This window comes from Salmo salar, chromosome 24 (assembly GCF_965601325.2).
Source record: "Salmo salar chromosome 24, fSalSal1, whole genome shotgun sequence".
Lineage (NCBI taxonomy): Eukaryota > Metazoa > Chordata > Actinopteri > Salmoniformes > Salmonidae > Salmo > Salmo salar.
This window is the reverse complement of record NC_138314.1, coordinates 33,885,001-33,909,784: the sequence shown is the minus strand read 5'-3', so window position 1 is coordinate 33,909,784 and position 24,784 is coordinate 33,885,001. Positions and strand designations below refer to the sequence as shown.

The 24,784-nt window shown below is 41.2% G+C and overlaps 1 protein-coding gene and 1 long non-coding RNA gene across 13 annotated transcripts in view; both read right to left on the bottom strand.

Moving 5' to 3' along the window:
* LOC145863976 (uncharacterized) overlaps positions 1-10,680 on the bottom strand; it is a 76,117-nt gene extending 65,437 nt beyond the window's left edge. Inside the window, exon 1 of one of the 4 annotated variants that reach the window (XR_014382559.1) lies at positions 9,350-10,680. This is a non-coding gene — a long non-coding RNA (uncharacterized LOC145863976). Of the gene's footprint in view, positions 1-6,800; positions 7,027-8,328; positions 9,269-9,349 lie in introns of those variants that run through there. The other 3 variants (XR_014382561.1, XR_014382560.1, XR_014382558.1) reach the window with 3 other exon arrangements.
* A 2,815-nt stretch (positions 10,681-13,495) lies between these two features.
* LOC100500787 (myocyte-specific enhancer factor 2C) overlaps positions 13,496-24,784 on the bottom strand; it is a 98,705-nt gene continuing 87,416 nt past the window's right edge. For 7 of the 9 annotated variants that reach the window (XM_014172371.3, XM_014172372.3, XM_045706762.2 and 4 more), the window contains 5 exons: positions 20,792-20,970; positions 19,992-20,015; positions 18,731-18,860; positions 17,722-17,860; positions 13,496-17,440 (listed from right to left, as the gene is read on the bottom strand). In XM_014172371.3, the coding sequence (XP_014027846.1) occupies positions 17,098-17,440; positions 17,722-17,860; positions 18,731-18,860; positions 19,992-20,015; positions 20,792-20,970 (815 nt within the window). In that variant the 3' untranslated portion in view covers positions 13,496-17,097. The remainder of the gene's footprint in view (positions 17,441-17,721; positions 17,861-18,730; positions 18,861-19,991; positions 20,016-20,791; positions 20,971-24,784) is intronic. The other 2 variants (XM_045706766.2, XM_045706765.2) reach the window with 1 other exon arrangement.

The window sequence follows — 24,784 nt, the reverse complement described above, 5'->3', positions numbered from 1 at the left end:
AATCTTCTTTCAGGCAAACGTATAATGAATGACCTGGCATTGTACACGGTCTTTTAAAAGGGTCGAGACAAGACACACTAGTTTTGTCTTACGGTGTGAGAAACTCGGCAAGAGACCCCTTTCAGCCACTGTGAGCCTATTTAACATTGAACTTGAATAAACCTCTGTGCACTATTGCCTACCACTGCATACGCATGCAGTTTAGACCTATACATCTTCCACATAGGCCTATGACCGTTCAGCTAAAAACAACGTAGGCCAGCATTTGGGCACAAACATACACTTTCATATTTTAGGCTACAGCTAATCAATCAAGCGCTATAGGCTATACAATCAAATCAAATTGTATTTGTCACATGCTTTGCAAACAACAGGTGTAGACTAACAGTGAAATGCTTACAATAGGCTATATCATAGGACATTACAAACTATATTTTTAAAAATAAACCTTAACTTCCATTTGAAAAGGCCTAATAGGTTACTAAGACTGTCCTAAATATACAACAGATCTATTCGAAAAAGAACAGTTCATAATTGAATTAAAGGCACGTGTGTAGCCTACAGGAGACTCTCATCACGCACGAACCTAACAATAACCTCATCCACAGACAACAGACCACTAACATCCATTAACAAAAAAAACAGCCGGCATCATACAACTGGCATCATAAATGGAGGCTATTCTCCAATGTAGCCGAAATATGTATTGTTGGAAAGCCATATTTTAGGAACAATGTTTTTTACAACCCTATTGTGTTGCCAACAAAGCCTTTAATGTTTATGGCATTTGTAAAATTCTATCCAACTGTGTTACCATCAATAAAGAAACAAAACATCTATCCCGCCGGTCACCATGTGCCTTATGAATGCCATGTGGTCCCTGGATAGTTAATAAACAAATCCACTGGCGACTAATATAATGGCCTGTATAGCTAATATCATCCACCATACAGAATCAACAGCCCAGAAGCTATCCCTGCACTTTTAGGCTATTTCTTTCAGATGCAATTTATTCGGATGTAAAATATTAATCACAATTCAAAAAACGAATATAAATGTGGGCTTTAGCTAGGCCTAACTCTGTGAAAAAATCCTTTATATTAATTAGGCATTGTTTTAGAAATAAATTAAGATTTTTTTAAAGTCCTGTTCAAATTCAAATACAGAGCGCACATGACGTGATGTCATCTATTCAATTCGTTAGACTTCTGCCTATTGCTTTCTCTGTGACATGAAAAATCATGAGTCAAACAATAGATCAGTGTTAGAGCGCTCAAATAGGCCCATATACTATTCCGTAATTATAGAACATCTTTGTATGGATGCATAAACCCATACAGTTTTAAGATAATGACCCACGGTCCTAATTGTCAGTTGCCTACAATTGGCAACGAATTACGCATTCAAAACCGTTACTACTCCAAGTTTGGAGGCCGCGTCCGCTGGGTGGGCAACATCGCCTCTTTCTATGGGGATGCAGATGAGTCTGGTGCACTTGACGTCTTTTCATGACCCCCCCCCCCCCCCCCCCCCCCCCCTCACGGCGCTGTCTGTCATATTCGGACTGGGCATGGCATTGCCACTTGCCCCCGAGCGTGGGAATGGGAGCGTCCAGTCGTTCACATCTCCAGCCCTGTGGTTAACTGAATCAATTAAGCAGGGCCGACCCCCCCCCCCCCCCCCCTTTTAGCCCATACCCAAATCCCTCCTCTCCATTTTTGTCAGCTCTGTATACGTTCTAATTATTGCTGTTTGGGATGCCAGCGCCGTTTCCTGGTTGGAGTTCATCATGCTGAAATAAAAAAACGTTAACGTCAATCTCATTCTCAATGCTAGCCTACATTATCCAGACGGAGCATGTATGTTATGGCTAGGACTCTCAGTCGGATATATGTTCTATATCATATTTGCCACATTTCATTATAGAAAATAACGCATTTCAAGATGAATATAACAAGAAACATGATAGTGTGTGTGTGCGCGCGTGCGCGTGTGCAACATTTACTCATGGTTGTGATTAGCTATAGGCTACATTAAGTTTTCAAATGTCCTAATACCACAAACATAAAATAAACGCAATCAATCAACATGAATAATAAATCAATACAACTCTTTCACATTTCCAATAAGTGAACATGTCTGGTTAATGCTACAGTAATGATTTATAATTGTAAGACTTTTTAAATCTACTTCGTAATACCAGCCAACGAGGTTATTATTTTGTGCACCGAGTAGGCTTATGCGTCTTGTTATTTCCATTTTCTATTTCCAAGGTCCGTGATGAGTCTGGAAGTCGTTTTTACTTTCGGTTATCTAGCTTTATGACGGCCATCACACTCATACAGCTAGATAACCAAAGACAACAACCCACTTCCCATTCTTCTAAAATATTCCAGAATTCTCTTCTGTTTTCCGGGCGTTGGGGATTGTGCCCATGCTTTCAGGAGTAGTCCACCATACTTTGAGGCAAATAAACCACAATATAAAAGTAGGCCTAATTTGACTCCCATAGCCGACATAATCATATTTTGTTTCCATATAGGCCACTTTCATGTAATGAGTCCTCCAAACTCCCACAGACACACTCGTTGTAAAAAAAAAACACGACGTCCAAAAAAGGACATATAATCCCTGTGTTTAGATTATGTCATATTTAGATGACATTCGCCAACATCACTGAGTTGAAGTAAGAGAGAGAACAGTAGGCTGTGGTGCAGCCATCCTTGCACAGGCCCTGATTTGCAATGCAAATGATTCAATCCCACAAAAGGCGCTTTCGCCTCTATTAAATCGTTGTGGCAAGAGCAACATATATCCTGTGAGGCCAGCGAAGAAGATACGGAGGAGGTAGGAAATCCGCCTGGTGAAAGTGCGGAAATTACACAGGTAAAACGTCTCGATTGTTTTGGATTATGAAGAGAGGACCTCGTTTGTGGCCAAAATGTGTCTGTCAAGTTGTCCGCACGTATCCAGCGTGTTAGATGAAATAGATGCCGAAGTCTGTAAACCAAGGCTTCGGTTCTGTTGGCTAGCCGCTGCCAACAGTCTAAAAGGAGAGGGGAAAGGGCCATCCCCAAGGAATGGGGGAAACGGGGAGGAGGGGTAGGCTTCCAATGCCAAAATCTGGACCAACCCGGTGAGGTCAAAGGCCTCAGACCACGGGAGTGTAAATTAATGATGATGATGATGTCATGAAAAATCGCAAATGCACACTCCTATTCATGCACGAGCAGTGGAAAATCTCCTCGCGTCATTACCAAGCGCACCGGAATAATTCGGTTTTCCGCTAGCGGTCTGCACGCTTTTTCAAGAATTATAAAAAAGGACGGAAAGACAAAATTATTGTGCTATGGTATAAAAATGGTCGTCTTGATCATTTTTGAAGCCAGTAATGGTACAATAGCCAGCAGAATAAACCACCAAATACAAGAGCTCAAATCTATGGAGGACATATGACAGCATTCCAGGGCTGAGTAGAGCATCGCCCCTGTATTCTCGTCACAGCTAGAACCGAGTAGGGTCTTTGCTGTAGCATGGAACTGGGCCGGGTTGTTCGAATATACGGGTGTGAGGGACAATGCGAGTCGAGACACATTCATAGACTCAATTTGAGTCGAAATCCTATTGGCTTTATGTTTTCATCGTCGTGACCGATGTATAAGCTACAATGGTTACCAGGTAGGCTATACTGGCAATGTCGCATTGTCAAATAGGCATTCATTTTTCTGCACAGTCACACACATAACATGTTTTATCTTGTCTATGTATCAAACATTCAATGTACATATTTATCAGACCTAGTAGAACATTAACGATATGTTTTCATGCACGGACGTGTTTTTAGACTATAGGAGCTAGGGCTGTATGACAATGCTATTACCCATAGGCAAAAAAATAACATAATAATATATATATATACACAGGTAGGGTAGCCTACTTTATGATGTTTTTGCAAGAATTCTCAGAGTTGAGGTGTGTGTGTGTGTGTGTGTGTGTGTGTGTGTGTGTGTGTGTGTGTGTGTGTGTGTGTGTGTGTGTGTGTGTGTGTGTGTGTGTGTGTGTGTGTGTGTGTGTGTGTGTGAATTGAGAGAGAGAGGGGGCAGAAGGGAGCAGAGAGGGAGAGAGATATCCAATGATAGATAATCAGCAACGAGGTTCTATAAAGGTATTAGGCTACAATACACTAACGTTAGGATCCCAATAACTAAACAATATGTTTCCACGTTATAATAATTGAGGTTCCAAATTTAGGGTAAAACAATACAATGTTGAATGGCTTAGCATAGGTGATTTGCACAAAAATGTGACGTTGTAGACCTTCATCGGCGCTATTAATTTAGTGATATGTATTCGTAACAATGGCTAATTCACTGCACATAGTCTAGGCCCTATATCCTACAATCTTTACACGTTCGCTAAAATGTTTTGCATTTCCATCTACGTCGTCCAATGCACCTGTTCACCTGTGTTATTGCTGCTCACCATATATTGTATTGGCCCTATAGAAACATGTCGTTCAGGTGCTCACCATATTATTGTTTAGGCCCTATAGAAACATGTCGTTCAGGTGCTCACCATATTATTGTTTAGGCCCTATAGAAACATGTCGTTCAGGTGCTCACCATATTATTGTTTAGGCCCTATAGAAACATGTCGTTCAGGTGCTCACCATATTATTGTTTAGGCCCTATAGAAACATGTCGTTCAGGTGCTCACCATATTATTGTTTAGGCCCTATAGAAACATGTCGTTCAGGTGCTCACCATATTATTGTTTAGGCCCTATAGAAACATGTCGTTCAGGTGCTAACAGGAGAGACCAAATAGGTGGGAAGGCATCCATCCAGCTGCTCAGACAAAAAACTTCTTCATCCTAAATGATATGAAACCCAGCCCTGTGCAATTATTACGCACATGGCACGCGGTTAAAATCTGACTGCACTTTAGTTGAATTAAAGTGTCCATGGTTAGCTTTACATTAGCATTCCCTCAAAGTGACACCAGTTGATTCAACTGACATTTGAAGGCTAACAAAAGGACCCTTCAAGAATGCACCAAGCAAGCAGACTCGATCCAATCATGTAGAATAGTGTAGAATATAGATAGAATAATCGATTTGTAAATCAGGGTAGGTTCAGGGTAAACCCACATTTCCTAAATCTATTTCTCAACAGTTTGGAACGTATGCTACACAGGCCTCAACCACGCATTCGTTTTATCAAACACTCCAACATACGGTTTTAACAGTACCAAAGTAGGCTAATCAGGTTCTGACCTAATGTTATCATTCATACTATTTCTCAATTTCAACAGAAGTGTGTTTGTAAACATAAAAGTCAAGCTTTCCCCCACCTTTTGGTGCGTCATACAACATACAACATTTGTCATGAAACATAGACAAGCAGGCTGCAACTGTGATCCTATACTGTAGGTTTGTGTCATTCTGTCACTTTAAAGAACAGTAATGCCTGTATTACCGAGATTATATCGTTGTTATTTTCCCTCTGAAGAATATATGCCAGTCTAAAATTGAACGTTTGACACCGTATAACACTGTTTGACATTGTAATAGACTATCGCTGTGATATTTTATGATTGTGATATGTAATTAAACTAATTCAAACCAACAATGTTAACTTTCTAATGAGTGAATTTGTTTTATTCGTTTATTTGATTAAGTTTGCGTGCGCATTACGAGTTGGATCATTATGTAGCATTATGTATCATTATGTAGTACACAAAAACCCACAATACATTTTTTCACAATTAGCCCACTGTACTTTTTCACAATTATCCCACTGTACTGTAGCCTTCAAGAGCGAAATGAAGTATGTTTTACACGATATGATACAGAGAACCTACACAATACCATCATGAGACACTGTGCAACCTATCTTTACGCATACGATGTAGCCTACATTCACTTTGACCCGCCTCAACTGTTCGGAGCAATTTAAGATATTTAATTGTCAGTTAGATAAGAATCACAGCTGTCCGTTTTAACTTCCATCACATAGCCTACCTTTTACCAACAAAACGTGCTTCTACACCTGCATTGCTTGCTGTTTGGGGTTTTAGGCAGGGTTTCTGTACAGCACTTTGAGATATCAGCTGATGTAGGAAGGGCTATATAAATACATTTGATTTGATTTGATTTGATTGCGCAATGTGCACTTTGGCCCAATGCATTGAGAGGCGTTGGCTACTGTGAGTGTGACAGGTTGCGACAAGCTCACGCCACCAGTCTGAATAAAGCTCCGAGTTTTCATCCTGCTTATTTATTTCAGTTAATTCAGTAGGCTACAAAATAAACGAACGTGCCAACATGTATGTGCCAGGGCAGAGCACTAGTCCAACGAAGCACTGCCTTGAACTTCACCTCCGACCTGCCTAAACATACCTCCGACCTGCCTAACACTAATCATAGCCTAGATGGTCTTCCTCAGCTAGAACAACATATTTATATAGGCCTACATCACGTCCACTAGCCGATAAGAACCAAATTAATGTTGTCTATTATTCACGGAGTCATTCAACTTCACTCTAACTTTTACGCACATCAGACTGCATTGGCTTTACGCACATCCGACTGCATTGGCTTTACGCACATCAGACTGCATTGGCTTTACGCACATCCGACTGCATTGGCTTTACGCACATCAGACTGCATTGGCTTTACGCACATCCGACTGCATTGGCTTTACGCACATCCGACTGCATTGGGCTTTACGCACATCAAACTGCATTGGCTTTAAGCACATCAAACTGCATTGGCTTTACGCACAGTCAAAGGAGACTCACCAAAGTTGCACTTACTTTCTCAAACTGCGCGAGAAGCATCACCGCAATCGGCATATGCAATCAGAAATCATCCCAGGTAGGAGAAATGCTGTGTGGGACCCGGTGGACAGTCCGCCAAATATCCAGCCGTCCACGGCCGTCCCTTCCTTTAAAATTGCCGCTAATACTCAGTTCATTACGCGTGCTTCGGTTGCTCTGAGTTAACCCTGAGCATATTCCAAGCACATGAGAGAAGGAGAGATTGAGAGGGAGGGGGCGGGGGGGGGGGGGGGGGGGGGGGGGAGTGAGCGAGCGAGAGAGAGAACTTTCCCATAACATCTACAGCACCAAATAGAGAGTGCACAATTGAAGCTCTGAGAGTCTGCAAGTTCTTTTTTTTTGAGGGGGGGGGTTACTCTTCTGTGTAAGAAAGGACGTGCTCTGAAACTCAAATACGTTCCCTCGCTCTTTTGTTGGGCACGAACTGAAGAGGCATTGTTCGTCTTTTGGCGTGGACTCTCACCCGTTCCCAGACCAGAAGTGATCGCGGTCGGTAATGAATTTGCTGCAGGCCCTCCTTGAACGCGTTATGACAAACGGAACGCATTTACAGTACTTCAGACAAAAGGGTGAAAATAATGTGGATGATACAATCCCAAACCAAGACTGAAGGTCGTCAGTAATAAAGTAAAATCTGTGGGGAAAACATTTTATAACTCCACTCAAAATGTTTTGGTCTGTACTTTAGCCTTCACCTGAGCATTTATGTTCGTTTGAATAGCCTACCCCCCCCCCCCCCCCCCCCCCTCTTCTCAAACACACACACACACACACACACACACACACACGCACACACACACACACACACACACACACACACACACACACACACACACACACACACACACACACACACACACACACACACATTGTGATAACAGGCCCGGTACCAATGTTGTACGAATTGAACCTCTGATAATTAATTTCAGAAGATCTAGCTATAAGATGGAACAAAATGTTCTAAAATGTTATTTAGCCTATATCGTTTAACTTACACTTATATTTTACATCACCATTCAAATTGTGCAAGGACCATGTGGCATGAAGTGCTTGGGCTGCCAAATGTGTAGGCTAGCTAAACCCCACGGTAATACTGATATTGTTACTAACAAGTTTCAACAAGTAATAAAGGTAATGTAATGTATTGCAATTCGTATTATTGTTATTATTATTATCATCATCAGTTATTAGGCTATCAACATATTTATCCATGAGGTTCAAATTCCTTAAATAAATAGTTTGGAGGACATAAACATGTCTTTTTTTTGTGAAACACTAAATGTATGTCACGGAAAAGTAATTTCCTACAGCTCTCTTTCTTAGTCTTCCCTGCCTAATTGCAGGGGTATCCATTTGATTCACCCGGATTCACGTTTTGGTTTAACAGCGAGGTCACGTTCAATGACGTAGACAAGCATATCAGCTACGTGCAACCATATTTAAATACATCAAGGAAATTAGTGCATCAAAATATGCAAATCCAGCTTACCATCTAGCCGCTGCGGGAGTAATTCCCCCCACCGGTTCTTGGGTATTTGATTGCCGTTTTGAAAGCGAACATTGCCTTGTTTGTTTTTGACGAAGCTCCGAGCGTGTGTGAGCAGTGCGGATCGGAAACATGAAGTGAAGAAACCAAGGGTTCTGCCTGGGAAATCGCCTGTGCATAATGAGACGACCTGCTCTGCCATTCTCAATGCTCGACGCTGTTGGTTCCAGCGTGCGTATTCTTTTTTAACATTGATACATATGTAAAAGGTAGATTTGCATTTGCTTTACTTTTCTCTTTGCTTCGTTTTCCATGCTATTACTTTTGAATTAGGTCATGGCGATTGCAATGCGTATTTATGGACACTGATGCGCACCTACAAGCGGTAACCTATTACGAATTTCACATATCATTAAAAAATCTATTTAGAAAAGAGTGCGTTAAGAAATAGGAAATACAGAACGTTTGTTAGTTGAATAACCATGTCAAATGGTAAAATATAATCTTATAAATCTAGGAAATGTATAAACAAAGAGTTTAACTCTAGTGGTCAAACAATAGGATTCATATCTATGATAATGATGAGAATAGCTGGGTTTATTTCAACTTCAATAAACTATACTGCAAGAGATTGTGCTCGAGATTTGGTTACACTAACTAGATCTCATTTGCAGGATCTGATTAATGTTAAGTGTTACCGCACCTTACAGTAGCTATGTTTCTGTAGGCTATGTAAAGGTGGCATTTCCTATAGGTTGATGATGCGCACACAGGAGGCGTTTACGAGAGCGCGCGCGCGGCCACACAAACACACACACACACACACACACACACACACACACATACTGAAAGAAAGAAACGCAGACTTATTAACCTTTGTCTTTAAGTAGCTAATTGTTGTGTTTTTTGTAGACGTTATCGTTTTTTAAATCACAAACAAAGTATTCGTTTAGAATGAGTGTTTTGCTGTATAAAATCGAATCGCAACACGTTATCTAAAGTAAGTGAGACACGTTTAACTTACCCTTATATTTTACATCACCATTTAAATCTTCCTGGCAGGCTATGCACGCGCTCTCAATCAAGTCGACGCCAATTTTCCAGCCCAATTGATTGTGCGAGCCGGTTGGAGACGCTGTACTCCCTACTCGTGTAACTCTGCCTCCTCCACAAGTGAACCTTGCTCCCAAACTGCTCGTCTGATGTGTCACCCAATAGAAGTGGTCAGACGGGCACACGTAAAGATTTTTCCCTCCGAAGAGGCTGCATGCTGTCATGGACCTACAAGTAGTTTGTCTTGACAAACACACATGGGGTTGCATGCATAGGCTACAACATTCTAAGATTAGTGCACATCAATTATTGCTTTCGCCACTTTAAAACCAAACCACATTTTGCGAATTTGTAGGCTATAGTGTGACGCACTTGGACCAATATGTACACTGAGGAATGGCAGCTATATGTGACCTAGATAGGCATAAGGTGCGGTTCCAATTTCCAATCACACTAATAATACATATTTACAACTTAGTGTTGAGCTACAGGCCGAACAAGGTCTTTAGCAAGATTTAGAAAAATGAGAGCTATTTGAATTTACACATTTTTTGGAGACAAAAGCAATTAGGCTACCTATTTGTCATTTGAATTGCCACGGATAGCTGTCAAAATGGACAGCCATTGAATACGTGTGGTGGCATGTAGCCAATAGCGGCTAAGAGCGTTGGGCCAGTAGGCCTAACCGAAAAGTCGCTGGTTCGAATCCCCGAGCCGCCTAGGTGCAAAATCTGGCGATGTGCCCTTGAGCAAGGCAGTTAACATAACTGCTCCTGTAAGTCACTCTGGATAAGAGCGTCTGCTAAATGACTAAAATGTAAAATATATTCCAGTATCATATACCTAAGATGGAGGAATGTGATGATAGAGAAGAAACTGTTAACATTTAGCATATAGAAAAAATCATATAGGCCTGTATTTCAAATCTATATTTCCGAAGACAAAGCCATTATAATCTTAATGTGGTCCGTCAATCAATTATCAAATGCATAATGCATATTTCTGTCTGACACGTTAGACTTCATATTAGAAGTAGATCATGAGTAGGCTTATCTAAATCACCAGCCTTCCATATTGTGGTCAACATGGACTATCCTCATTACGTATCACAAATACACGGTCAGCCTATAGTGGTAAAGAGAGGACAATCATTTGTATCCACTCATACTATTTTCAATCGTATCCCTTCCAGCTAGAAAATATTGCCAATATTTGCTATTTCCAACTGCATTCAAATTACAGTAATGGTCAGGTGTGGCGTTTTCTATAGAGATTGCGTTGATTTTGCTGCTTGTGCTGTCAGTTTTGACCAAAACTCACCCATGCAACATAGCATTTCATCCTTGTTATTTATATTCATACAAATTATATATTTAATCTCTAGAAAGAAAGACACATCTAAAGCATTCGTTTAAAAAAAAAAAAGAATCAATCTCACCATAACGAAACTGGCTTTGATCAGAGATAAATTGGGATGCTCTGTGTGTGTGTGTGTGTGTGTGTGTGTGTGTGTGTGTGTGTGTGTGTGTGTGTGTGTGTGTGTGTGTGTGAGAGAGTGTGTGTGTGTGTGTGTGAGAGAGAGAGAGAGAGAAAGAGAAAGAGAGATAGAAAGAGAGAGAGAAAGAGAGAGAGAGAGGGAGGTAGGTTGCGTTTGTGGGATTTGATTTGTGAGTCATAGTTTCAATGTCGCTGCAACGTTACGTAAACCAGACAAACAAACATTAATTTTGTATTATTATTATTGTTATTATTACCACAAGTATATAAACAAGTTATTATTACTTTGCTACTATTAGACCCGGGAATACTACTCTTTATCAGTATACTCAACTTTGGAATTCGACATTGATGAACAGAATATGTCCATAGCATGGACTAGAGATTATTTAGCGAATATGAATTAAGAGTTGTATCTTTGATAATGCAGTACGATAATACAGTGTTGGTGCGTGTTGAGATAGAGGTTTGGACTGAGGATGTGGATGGGGATATATGGTGTTCCTTCGCTAATAAATGGCGACATCTAGTGGTTCCTGTGGGGAAATGACGTTACACGAGTTTCTGGAGAATTTCGATCTTTTATTGTTGAGAAATTAACAAGATCATGACAGCAGAATATCATATATACCTCAACGTCGGTAAATATCGAAATAACTTATGAACGAATTAATTTATATGGATTGACAACCACACGTATACTGATATAGTGCTCAATAACACATCCTTGTGTTTTCCCCCCTTAAATTGCAATGAGATTGCATAGCCTATATCCTCAAACTAATTATCATTCTTCTCATGTCTGACTTTGACAGGTTTACAGAGCCATAATGTTTACATTATATGTTTTTCTAAATGTATGTCTCTGTGTTTTCATATTATTGTTATCATTATTCTTATTATGCTATCCTTCGATTTAATATGCTTTGAATTACGGTCGTGTGACGCATTTTTAACATTTCAATTAATCGGAAATGGTAAATAATCTGCTTTAAATAACAACAGTTCACTTCTTTCAGCTATGCATTCAACTAGTGTAATTATTTTCTTCGATTCCTTATTCCTGTAAGATTTGAATGAGCTTAGGCTACACATAATGAATCAGCATTTGTGCAAGCAAATCCAGATATTAAACTTCAGATCCCCTTTCTCTTGTTAATCCTATGAAGAAAATGCTTATTTTAGCCCCTGACTTGAGCGGCCAGTTCACCTGCGGTGTTTGCCTATCCAACATATTGCTCTCTCTGCACCTGAGGTTGCACGCGCAGCAACCCCTGTAGCCTCAGCGAATCCGGGTCACTGCAGTTTTTATGCAACATATAAAGCATGTGCTTTCATTATCGAATTAGCCTATATGCTTTCACTCAGTCTTAAGTAATGTGAATCAAACGAGGTTACATATAAAATGTAGGAACAAACTAAATAGACTATGTAGCAATGGAATTCAAATAGGCTGAGGCCTAAAACTGTCCTTATTTTTAAAATAAAAAAACTCGATAGCCTATATATATATAAAAATACAAATAGACATGCCAATTGGGGGTGCAATTGATAACGATGGTTTCTGGTAGCAATCATTCATTTTGTGCTATGTTTTGTCAAAATATCGTTTAAGTTTAGTTCTCTGCTTCACGCTGCGCACAGTTTGCGTAATCCTTTCGCAGTGTAATGCCTTTTCCCCCGGTTTTGGTTTCACATTTCCCATTCACATCCATTTTAGATTGACTTTTTCAGGATGACAAAGACCATTCGTTCTACCAGTCAATGAATCAACCACAAGCAAAAATATGTATTTCTGAAATGTCTTGTTGATATGAAGTTTTTACAACCATTTATGGACATATGTTATTTTTTGTCATACTGATATGTAAAGGGTGGGGATAGTGTATCATTACACCGTTTTCAACCATCCCACAACCATCCTACAACCATTCTCAATATGACAAAGCACCTTCAATGAATCCAGGCATGTTTTTATTTATTTATAGACCACTCAGGCTTTTATGTGCTCTTTAGTAGAGCTCATACTCTGTGACCCATTTTTGCATTAAATTCGATGGGGGAATTACTTTCAGTCTTTCCGAAATGTGGACAATTTAACTCATATTGTCGGACTGTCTTCTTTGTTGCATTTTTTTCATTGCAAATACTCAGAATAAATGTATGTTAACTGGCAAAATGTATCATTAGGATTAATTATGTTATTTTAATGTTAAGTGAGACAAACCTTGGTTGTAAATGTCAAATAAAAGTCTGAATTCTGAGTTCCCATGAATCTCAGTGCCATAATGTTGTACAATTGGAACAAATAAAGCCAGAAAGGCCATAGCCATGTCTCATTGTCTCAATGTCATGTCGTCCATATTGTGTTATATTGTAGAACGTCAATGACGCAACACATTCATTCAGTCATTATCTGGTGACGGTTGGTAAATATGATGTCAATTATTAAATTCATGATTCTGTTTTCATATACAAAATATCTGTCTTCATATTGGATCTACCATGTTTAAGTATCAAGGTGAAGGGCATATGGAAAGAAATAGACAAACACAATGAAGTCACAGGGCCGATGGAGAGCAATGGACAAACACAATGAAGTCACACCAAAACATCGGGATAACTAAGAAATCCAGTAACTTTACTGAATTGTCTGCAAAATACAAATACCTTTCCCCAGCAGAATAAACTTTTATTTCAGGTTCCATGCTTTTTCACTACATACAGCTGAATCAAGTCCCGTGAGATACAGAGATGTGGTTTTAATTGAATAACATCGTATCTTCAAGTAGCGACAAAGGCCAGCTTATGCCGCTGAAAGCCGCTCTTGCGTTCCAAACACTAATTTCAGACCGCCACAATTTTCAGATTTATACAAGCTACATTAGATTCTACAGACTGGTAAGCATTTTTAGCTATTCACACGCACTCACTCACACACGCACACACACTCATTTATATATATATATATATATATGTATATGTATATATATATTAAACTGATACAACTAAAATAAAGAAAACCGCAAACAATGTAAAGCAATCAAAGAATCCCAAGTGAATAGTTGGGACCTTAAGCAAATACCACATGACTGTACAAGTGTATGGTTTTCCCTTTGCACTAGAAGTAGCTGATCAACAGGTTAGCTGAGGTACTGGGTGGGTCAATTAGAGGTACCAGTATATATAAGTTAATACAGAATAATGACATTACAACTGATCAACAGGTGAAGAAATACAACTGCTTTAAATCCACAACCAAAATAAAATATGAAATTAAATCAAGCATGCTCAATGTCTTTGGTTACACAATATCAAGAAACACCACCTACACCTCAGAAAACACACTACAGGTAAAAAGGGAGATTTTGTTGTTGTGTTTTTTGTAACTCAACCAGCTAAATCAACAAAAATAGGGTTAGGAAAACATGCTTTTCCATGATACACACAATGAATATACTCACAATTACAAATATTTGTTATAGGATTTGAAATGCAGTTCACAAGTAATGTCTTCTGAAAATATGAAATTAGCCAATTCCATATGTCACTATATAGTTAGCTATCACCATGTATTAAGAAGGACTTGCAATGGTACTCCAAACCTCTACCCGTTTAACATAGAGGAACATTATGAAGTCTGACCGAATTGAAATGGAAATGGGAAACCAATTGTACATTTTGAGTAAATGCTTTTATTGTTTTTTTCAATGCTTGCAATAACCATAAATGAACGTGAAAATAAAAGTTGAATAATATTACAATACAGAAATGCCACTGGCTTTGGTTTCTCCACACATATGCTGCCTGAAATATTATGTTTTAAAAAAAACGTTTGTATTGGAGAAAAAAAGAAAGGACACGGCAGGGGCTCTGCCCCTGACTACACAGACTGCATACAGTAACAACATAGTGAACTGGCATGAAATATGCACATAGAAATACCATAACACTTGAGTGACAGCAGACTAGGGAGTGAGAGGCAGAGAGATGTGGCTAGTTTCATGTATTTTTTTTTTTTTTAAACAAGTTATATTTGTCTGAAATCAACTCTTGCTTTTCCTAAACCAGCATGAACATTAGGGGGAGGGGGGCTGGGTGGAACACTGAGCTGGCCATTGGACTGAGTGGGGTCAAATACAGCACAACACCTCGTGATTAGAGACCACAGAAATACTCAACAGCTCGATCATTTGACACAAATACAAACTACCAAATAAATATTTTAATCTGGACTCATGTGGTGTCCTGCACACAAGGTTGGGTCTCATTGTGATGATTGGCAAATGATTTGTAGTGAAAACATTAAATAAAACCTTGAAAATATATAAAATAGGTGGGCCAAAGGCCCGTCAAAGTGGATGTCGGCGGGTGTTGTTGTAGAATCCTAACGATGAGGATCATGACATAGCAAAGATGGGTCACCATGGGTGATATCAAACCTTCATTTGGGATGTCACATGCCACTGGGCAAAAACTGGTTGAATCAATGTTGTTTCCACTTCATTTCAACCCAAAAATTCAAAGGGAATTTTGTATTTTTTTTCACCCTTTTGACCTAAATCGAATGACGTGTTGACATGTTTTGTTGATTTGACGTGGAATTCACATTACTTGACAACTCAACCAAATCTAAATCAAAACTATAACTTGAACTGATGTCTGTGCCCAGTGGGATGTCATCTCCTGCCTGGGCATTAACCCCCTCTTCCAATCCCCACACAGTTTCCTCAAACTTGTTGTTTGAAAGAGGTCTGTCTTTCTTAATTTACTCATAAACACAGACATGGTCAACTCTGTTTAGCTGCTTTTCAAGGTTACACTAAATATGCCTCTGAACAGCTCAAATAAAACAAAATAACAAACAACTGCACATAAGAAACTTCACTAAGAAAAAACAAACATTATTATATATATTTATATATTAGAAAGCTATACACAAGCATGTTAATTTCACAGATTTTTTTTTTAAAGAGTCTTAATTTTATCATTATTATATATAATTAGAAATACACGTTTAAAAACAAAACCTCTACAAAGAGAAAACAGTTCAGCAAAGCATGGGTTCTCAGTCTGTTCTCATGGCTTGGTTTGGACGCCCAGTAATTTCATTTCTTGTCGGACTATCCATCTCATTCATATTAGCAAAGCTATCAAAAAACACATTCTGGCTTATAGAAACTACAAAAAGCCTCAAAAATGCTTTGCATTGTATTCCTTTCATATGAAAATATAAGCAAGTGTATCGTACAATTGTTTTTTTATACTGAATATCTAATACAAGACCCATGGTTTCTTGATTACACTAACATGGCTCTTGGGTAAAAGGATGTTTCTATCTATAGGCTTCATGTTTGAGGAGGAGCTCTCTGTTTAGCATGGGTTCTCTTCCTGGTTCCTCACATCTACCAACGGGCCTGCGGTAATACCTGTACAATCCTTCAAATGTTGCATATTAGCTTTCCTTTTGTGTATGAATAATCTGTAATGTCTGGCAACTTTTGACCCCTCCCCTTTGCCATCTGACCCTCTATTTACATAAATACGTTGAACCTGCAACATGACATCATCTATCGTAACAAACATTTTGTAAGGGAGAACCGCGGAGAAAGGTAGCAATGAAACTGACTCTGTACACATGTATCGGTTGGCCAACTCAAGTGCTAGGCTGTTCACTCAGCAACATACACTCTGGGTGTTTCCTCTACTAGTAACTGATTATCACTGAGGAAAGTTATAAGTACTTTTACAAAACAGAGTACCTGACTTTTTTTTGTTTATTTGTTGATGCATATATGTGCACATAGACACACGTGTAAATTTATATGCATACATTTTTTTTCCACACACAGCACAAGTAATGCATAGTTCCCCACCAAAAATATCCCCTAACCCCATTCCAACCTACCTCCTCCACTGCTTTATAGAACTTCAATATGTATAGCACACATACTCTGCAAAAAGCAAAAAGAAACATTACAGTTAAATATAGAAAAAGGTGCCCCCCTTCCTCCAATGAGAGAGAGAGAGAGAGATAAGAGAGAGAGAGAGAGAGAGAGAGATAAGAGAGAGAGAGAGAGAGAGAGAGATAGAGATAGAGAGAGCATGGGCTCCGGAGGTGAGTGACGCGTCGCGTTGTGATATCGAGAGCGAGGGTGTCGGGGTATCATGACGTCGCAGCGTGAGCGAGGCTTGAGCGACGGCCAGCACTGGGCGTGGCTATCATGTGGCCCATCCCTCGGACAGGCGCACGCGTTTGACCGAGGGGCTCTCGCGCCCGTCCAGGGTGGGCCGGGACATTCCCAGTGGAGAGTGGAACTCGTTCCTGTGCTCGTCGCGGTCGCTGCCCTCGTGGGAGCTGCTGCAGCTACTCAGGCTGTCGACAGGGGAGCGGCCTGAGTCCTGGCGGGACGAGGGGTTCTGTTGCAGCGGGACGCCGTAGCCCCCCGGTGTGCTGCTGGTGCGATCTCTAGGAGGAGAAACAGGTTCGGACTTGATGTGCAGGCTTTGAGCAGAAGGCAGGGAGAGATTTGAATTGTGACATAAGTGATTGCTATTGCAATTTCTGTTGGAAGGAAAGGAAAACAAACACAAGGGGTTAAAGAGTACACACATACAGTATACAGGCACACAGTTTACTGGTATTTTTCCACATCCATATCTCATGTCTGGTCACAATATTTCAACATTTCACTTCTCAATATGTATCAGTATTTTCATGGTAGTTTCCCTAACAAACTTAATTTCACGATCCATCCCTCCTCTCTTTGATCTGTCTACTACCTGTGTAGAGAACCTGTAGAATAGATATTGTACATATTATTGTGTGTATCCCACTGTACTTACCCTAGCTGACTGAGGGCAGAGTGCTGCTGCATGTTCTGGAGGTGTTGCTGTTGCCATCCGCTCATGGAGCCCAGGTGGAGGGAGCTACCACTGTTAAAGCCGGACAGGGAGGATAGGTCTGCACTGCTCAGCGAGTATTCTACACACACACACACACACACACACACACACACACACACACACACACACACACACACACACACACACACACACACACACACACACACACACACACACACACACACACACACACACACACACACACACACACACACACAGAGAGAGAGAGAGAACCAGTCAAAACCAGTTCAAACCAGTTGGCAAAGGACATTAGTTTGGAATTATGGCTACTGAAGTGAGAAGTATAACAGTCATTTTCCTGCTGCGCCAATACAGGTGCCACTGATCACAGCGTTAGTGGGTGAGGGAGTGATGCAGTGAGGAATATAGGATGTGAGTGAACAGCACCACCTGCTGTTAGGTTAGTATAATGAAATGTGTTTTTAACGTCACATGATTAAACCATGTTTCAGGGCCACAGACTCTTGATGCATGATTTTGCATAAAAAGCTATATTTATTCAATCATGCTTATTTTCACTATGATGTTTGTGAAGTCCTGTAAAACTGCCTATCTGTGTGTATGAGTTATAAATCGTATAAAATCAATGAAAATCAAATCAATAATCAAATCTAAATGTAAATGGTGGGGTGTGTGTGTATAGGTCACTTTCTAAACTCATTGAAACTCTGCAAGTAGTAACAAACACACACATAAACATGTTTGTGACAAAGACTGTGTGTGCATGTATGCATGTACAGTATTTGTGTGTGTGTGTGTGTGTGTGTGTGTGTGTGTATGTATGTATGTATGTGTGTGTGTGTGTGTCTCTGTGTGTGTGTATGTATGTTTGCATATATGTGGGTATGTATGTATGTATGTGTGTGTGCGTCTGTGTGTGTGTGTGTGTGTCTATGTGTATAACAGGTGTAGAAGCAGTGGTACCTACCAGTACCGTATGAAGTGGACATGGCTGATGGGTAACCGCCCATTCCTTGCCCAGGTAGTGTGGGCGTTGCTACTGAAACCACAGGGGTGGCCAATGACTGTGCAGACTGGGAGTTGTTTATTCTCTGGTTCTATGAGACGGACAGAAACAGAGAGAGACGGAAAAACATGAGCGCCATCACGGCACCAGAAAAAAAAGAATAAAAAATTGGCCTTGTTTTTTTTACTCCGCAGATGCTAGAAGATTGAACAACATGCCAGCTTCATGGAAATTAATAACTTGACATGCGGCACAGCTGAACCCTGCCAACCCTATCATTTACCACCCCTTCTGAGTTCCCGTTGTCGCTATAGTAACCCTGCTGGTCTCCACGGCAACAGAAACAGCTGGGAGAGGCTCTTTATTGTGGCGGGGTGTGGTGCAGAAATGATGGCGGTTTGATGCCATATAAAATTGTTTCCATTGTTGCCTTTCATTCCCTGGTTCTGAGAGAGGGGAAACATGCATGGTAAGATGCCATGCAACGTCTCTGAATGAGACATGGAAGGGAAGGTGGAGATGACAGGGTGCAATGATTCAGAAAAACCACTAGGTGTCACCTGGAACCTGGCAAAACATCTTCAACCCCTACATGTACTGTACAACGCATGCAGCGGATTGGTTGAGGTGGAAGTTGCCCCTATGTGGACATCTGGATCATCTTACCTTCACCACCTAAAAAGTCACCACTGACCTTAGATCAGCTCTTAGGAGCAACTTTACTACACTCAGCAAACTATAATTCTCTAGTGCAGTCAGGGGTGATGTGTACATCTATTGTTAAATACATCCTCCAGCAACTTTTACAGTTGAAAAGTGATATTCCAAGTCCAAATACAGTAAAGTACACACACTAAAGGGTAAAAAAAAAAATGTTTAGAGCAAAATAGTGTTTTTTTTTAGACACAACTGCAAACTTTAAGGAGTAGGGCATTCAAGGAGTTGATCTGATGGGAATTCCCCCTTGCGTGAGGCATTAGAGAACAAAAGAAGAAAGGCCCACCCCTCCACTTGTGCTATGTCATGATTTACCTGGACCACCTATTGAGATGTGCCTTTTGTTAAGTAAATCAGGTGTTAAATGAGTTGAAAAGGAGACTGGTGTGCCACTTTAAACCATGACTGGTCTCCCTTCTGTCTAACTCAGGATGATGGATGACATCTGTGTTTGGTGATCTTTATTATTTTTGGTTGCTAATTTTTGAGTGACAGGCCCACTTACCAATAGCAGATCGACATCCTCAGACTGACGGCATTGAAGGGGAGGGCGATAAATTCCGATTAGTTTCATTGGATGGAGGAAGCGGTCGGGTGTGGCTCTATGATATATATATATAAGGATGGAACTGCTCTAGGAGTGAAGCGACTAAACAGGAGCTCATTTGAAACGGAAATGTACTATTACTACTGTACTACACTAACAGTCTATCTTGTTAAAATCCTAACCTATGACAGCACATGTATGGGACAGTTCAAGCCCCTGAAGGTCAGTTACACCCACTGAAGAACAGTTACAGCCACTGAAGTACAGTTAAAGCCACTGAAGGACAGCTACACCCACTGAAGGACAGTTACATCCCCTGAAGGACAGTTACAGCCACTGAAGGACAGTTACAGCCACTGAAGGACAGCTACACCCACTGAAGGACAGTTACATCCCCTGAAGGACAGTTACAGCCACTGAAGGACAGTTACAGCCACTGACTGAAGGACAGTTACAGCCACTGACTGAAGGACAGTTACAGCCACTGAAGGACAGTTACAGCCACTGAAGGACAGTTACAGCCACTGAAGGACAGTTACAGCCACTGAAGGACAGTTACATCCACTGAAAGACAGTTAGCCACTGAAGACAAACACTCAAAAAGATGATAGAAACACGCAGAGAGGATATCAACTGAGAAGACATACGAAAAAGACAAAGGAAAAAAGGGATAGGATCAGGACTGAGACTGGGACTAGGACTGAGAGTGGGAGTGGGACTAGGACTGGGACTAGGGGTGAAGTGATTGAGCGACTCACGATGGAGGGCATGTTGTTCTTGACTCCAGGGGGAACAAGCACCCGCAGGTCAGGCTTGCGGTTGCTGTTCATACCCAGGTTCATAGTCTGGGGAGACTTGGCCTGCATGCTCTTGTTCATGCTGCCCGGAGAGACCAGTAGACCAGGCGAGTTACGGTGGTGGTTCCCGTAGCCGTTGCCTTAAGAGGGGAGAGGGAGAGGAGAGGGAGAGGAGAGGGAGAGGGAGAGGAGAGAGAGGAGAGGGAGAGAAGAGAGGGAGAAGAGCCATTAATTATACTGTTGAAAATACCTATATTAGTGTATCCTACATATTGTAGAAGAGGGGCAGAGAGGCTACTGTCCTAGAGCCAGAGAGTGGTCACTTTCACCAAGTGATTCCAATAACTCACCCAGTGATTCCAATAACTAACCCAGTGATTCCAATAACTCACCCAGTGATTCCAATAACTCACCCAGTGATTCCAATAACTCACCCAGTGATTCCAATAACTCACCCAGTGATTCCAACTCATCCAGTGATTCCAATAACACACAATTGTTTGATGTCTTAGAGGAATGACTCTTTTACCGCTGTCACTATCATTTACCCTGCATCTAGCCAGTGAGAGTCAGTGAGATGTGTAAAAAAAAAATGAATTAGGGCCTTTGAGACCACAGAGGGACAGGGCCCATCATTTGTCCATCAGCGCTAAACACGTGTTGCCTCTTCCAGACAAAGACCCTGCCCTGGGGTAGACACCCAATCCATATTCCTCCTCCTCCGACAGACAGACTGGAAGACTGAGTTTAGCACCCACGCCACACACATACCACCCTCCCAGCAACACCCCATTAAAAACGAGAGAGTGACCTAAGAGAGCTGTTTTTTCTCTGTTTAGTTAAGTCAGGGTGTGATCGGGGGTGGGCATTCTATGTGTTTTGGTTCTATGTTTTGGCCGGGTGTGGTTTCCAATCAGAGGCAGCTGTCTATCGTTGTCTCTGATTGGAAGCCATACTTAGGTAGCCTTTTTCCCACTTGGTTTTCGTGGGTAGTTGTTTTCTGTTTCGTTTGTGTAACCTGACAGAACTGTTGGCTGTTGTTTTGTTTATTTGTCTAAGTGTTCGATTTCATTCAAATACAATATGAGCACTCAACACGCTGCGGCTTGGTCCCCTCTATACGAAGCCCGTTACAGCAGTGTGTAAGCTTTGTTTCCAACCCAATCCCGCAGCCTCTTCCTATGGGTAGAACACCGAGAGCTGTATGGATATGTCCCACTTGAAAGAGGGGCAGGAATTATACGTTAGACATAAATTAATTTCCTAATCATACTCCAGGGGAAAATGAGTCACAGATGTCTTCCTGGGCAATTTCCTCCTGCTGATCTCTGTTTCATTTGAGAACAAGGTTTATGTTGTTTGGACGAACGTGCAATTTGAACAATCTGAAAAGTAAAAGACCACTAGTGGTAAAAGAAAATGAGTCTGTCTGTCTAACAGAATTAGAAAAACGTGTGTGTGTGTGTGTGCGTGTGCGTGTGTGTGCGTGTGTACGTGTGTGTGAGTGTGTGTGTGGGTGTTTGTGCATGCATGTTTGAGTTACTATTTGCGTGCATGTCTGCATGCTTGTGTCTGTGTAAGATTGTGTTAGTATAGTGTTAGTGTGTGTGTGTGTGTGTGTGTGTCATATAGTATTTGTCTAAGTTGTGTGACTCTCAATATGATGAATTATTTATTGTGTTGGTGCATGACAGCGTACATGTGCACAGAGCATGTGTATGGATGCACGTGTGGCTTTTGTATGGGAGCCTCTCCTAGTGCCACTCCATCCAGCTGCATCATCAGCTCTGCCTGCCTCGCTCTCGCTCTCATCCTCATGGAGGGACCATTGTACTGTGGAGAGGCCCCATGTGGAGAGACATGAATGAGACCACGCTCTTGCCACTCAATCTCAATGACGCTCTCTGTACACACAGATCATTTAGTGAATCAAAACAGTTCTAGAGGTTCTAGAAAATATCAGAGAATTACATGTAAAAAAGCTGAGACTGTCCAAAACAGCTAACCAACTAAAAAACTTAAAGACAGCTACAGATGTTCAAAAACCCAAGCCCATGGAGAAGATAAGATTTATTGGTTGTGTGATTAAAAGTGGCATATCCGGTTCAAGAGCATGACCTTTCTGTGAGACAGAGGGACCTTCGGAATGGTGAAAGAGAGAGAGAGAGAGAGAGACTTGTAATGTTACTGTACAGCCAGGCTGAGAGTAAAGTGAGGAGGGGATTTCAGGCAGCCATTTTAGGACAACAGCTCTGACTCAAAATAGAGACACTGGCTATAGCACAGAAGATGGGCTTTATTACCTAAGGCAGGCAATGGACAGGTGATAAGGATGCCAAAGGTTCTCTAAAGCTGCCAGTGACTTAGGTTGAGCTGAACTGAAGACACTTGGAGCTGCTAGCAACATGGCTACAGAGAGGCTAATGCAGTAGCTAGCATCTGACTACAGACACTGTACAGCAGCTCTGTGAGTCTGATACATGATCATCACTGACACTGACAGTCAAACTGGAAGCGAGCGTTTTGAGGAAGTACCGAAATGAACAGTCGTTGCCCAGATAAGAATCAGCGTCTCTGCTGTATAAAAATATATCACATCTGAAGTGGATATATAAAGGTATTTCTGTATGTAGATTAGGCCTGGGGCCTTGCTTGGGCTGAGGGATGCCAAACTGTTGCAGTACGCTAACACACTGGCTGCCTATTGGGCCTCACACACAGACACACAGAAGGCTGGTGTGGTTCAACTCATCTATAGTTAACTGTTACTGAACAATTTCTGATGTCCTGTCGTGGTCTAATGGGTGAGCTCCGTTTCCACTTTCCATATGCAGGCTCTTCCGTTGAGGTTGGGTCTAACATACATTCAAATCTGAATCCACCATCTGAAGTAACGTGTGTCACGCTATCTAGCTAACTAACAGCTTCCACTGTATCTACGTAGGCTACGGACACAAATACAGGAACCATTTAGCTATTTTTTGTAAGAATACTGTAGGTCTTGTGTCTTCGTCTCAATGCGCTTGTTTTGGAAGACCCTGCAAACCAGCATAGACCAGCATACATTTCAAGGTAGTCCATGCTGGTAATTGCTGGTACATGTTGGTCTATGCTGGTCGGTGCTGGTTGGATGCTGGTCAAGCTGGTCTGACCAGCATGGTGGTTACCGTCCTTCACTGTGTTTTGGACACTGGTAATCAAATCAAATGAAATCAAGAGTAAAAAAATAATACAATAACTAGTGATCAGCCTTTGCTGTGTTTTGGACACTGGTGACCAGCCTTCACTGGACACATACAAGTTTAGGCTGGTCTATGCTGGTCCAGCATGGTCCAGCTGGTCAAGCTGGTCTGACCACAGCCATTATTATTATATTTCCCAGCAGGCTCTATTGCAGTTGAATTTTAGAATTGTTTGTTTCAATACCTTTTTTTGTTTCTTATGTTTTTGCATGTACATAGGTTTATTAATTAAACTTATGCTACACAAAGATAAGCAACATACATTTTTCTAAACTAATCCAATCTGTTAGTTGGACTGAAACGATTGTTCCAGTTTAGATGGTTAAGGTAGTATCATTTATTCATCTTTCTAACCCTGGCAGTCATTCTGAATGCATGTTGTGAGAAAACTAAAGTTCCCATTGTTGGATATCCCCACCCTGGCAGGATTTCAATAGTAAATAAACATCACTCTGCAAGCCAGCATGATATGACTTGAAGTCTGGTCACCAGAAAAAACACAGGGAAGGCTGGTCACCATGAAAACACAGCGAAGGCTGGTCACCACGAAAACACAGCGAAGGCTGGTCACCATGAAAACACAGCGAAGGCTGGTCACCAGAAAAAACACAGGGAAGGCTGGTCACCATGAAAACACAGCGAAGGCTGGTCACCACGAAAACACAGGGAAGGCTGGTCACCATGAAAACACAGCGAAGGCTGGTCACCAGAA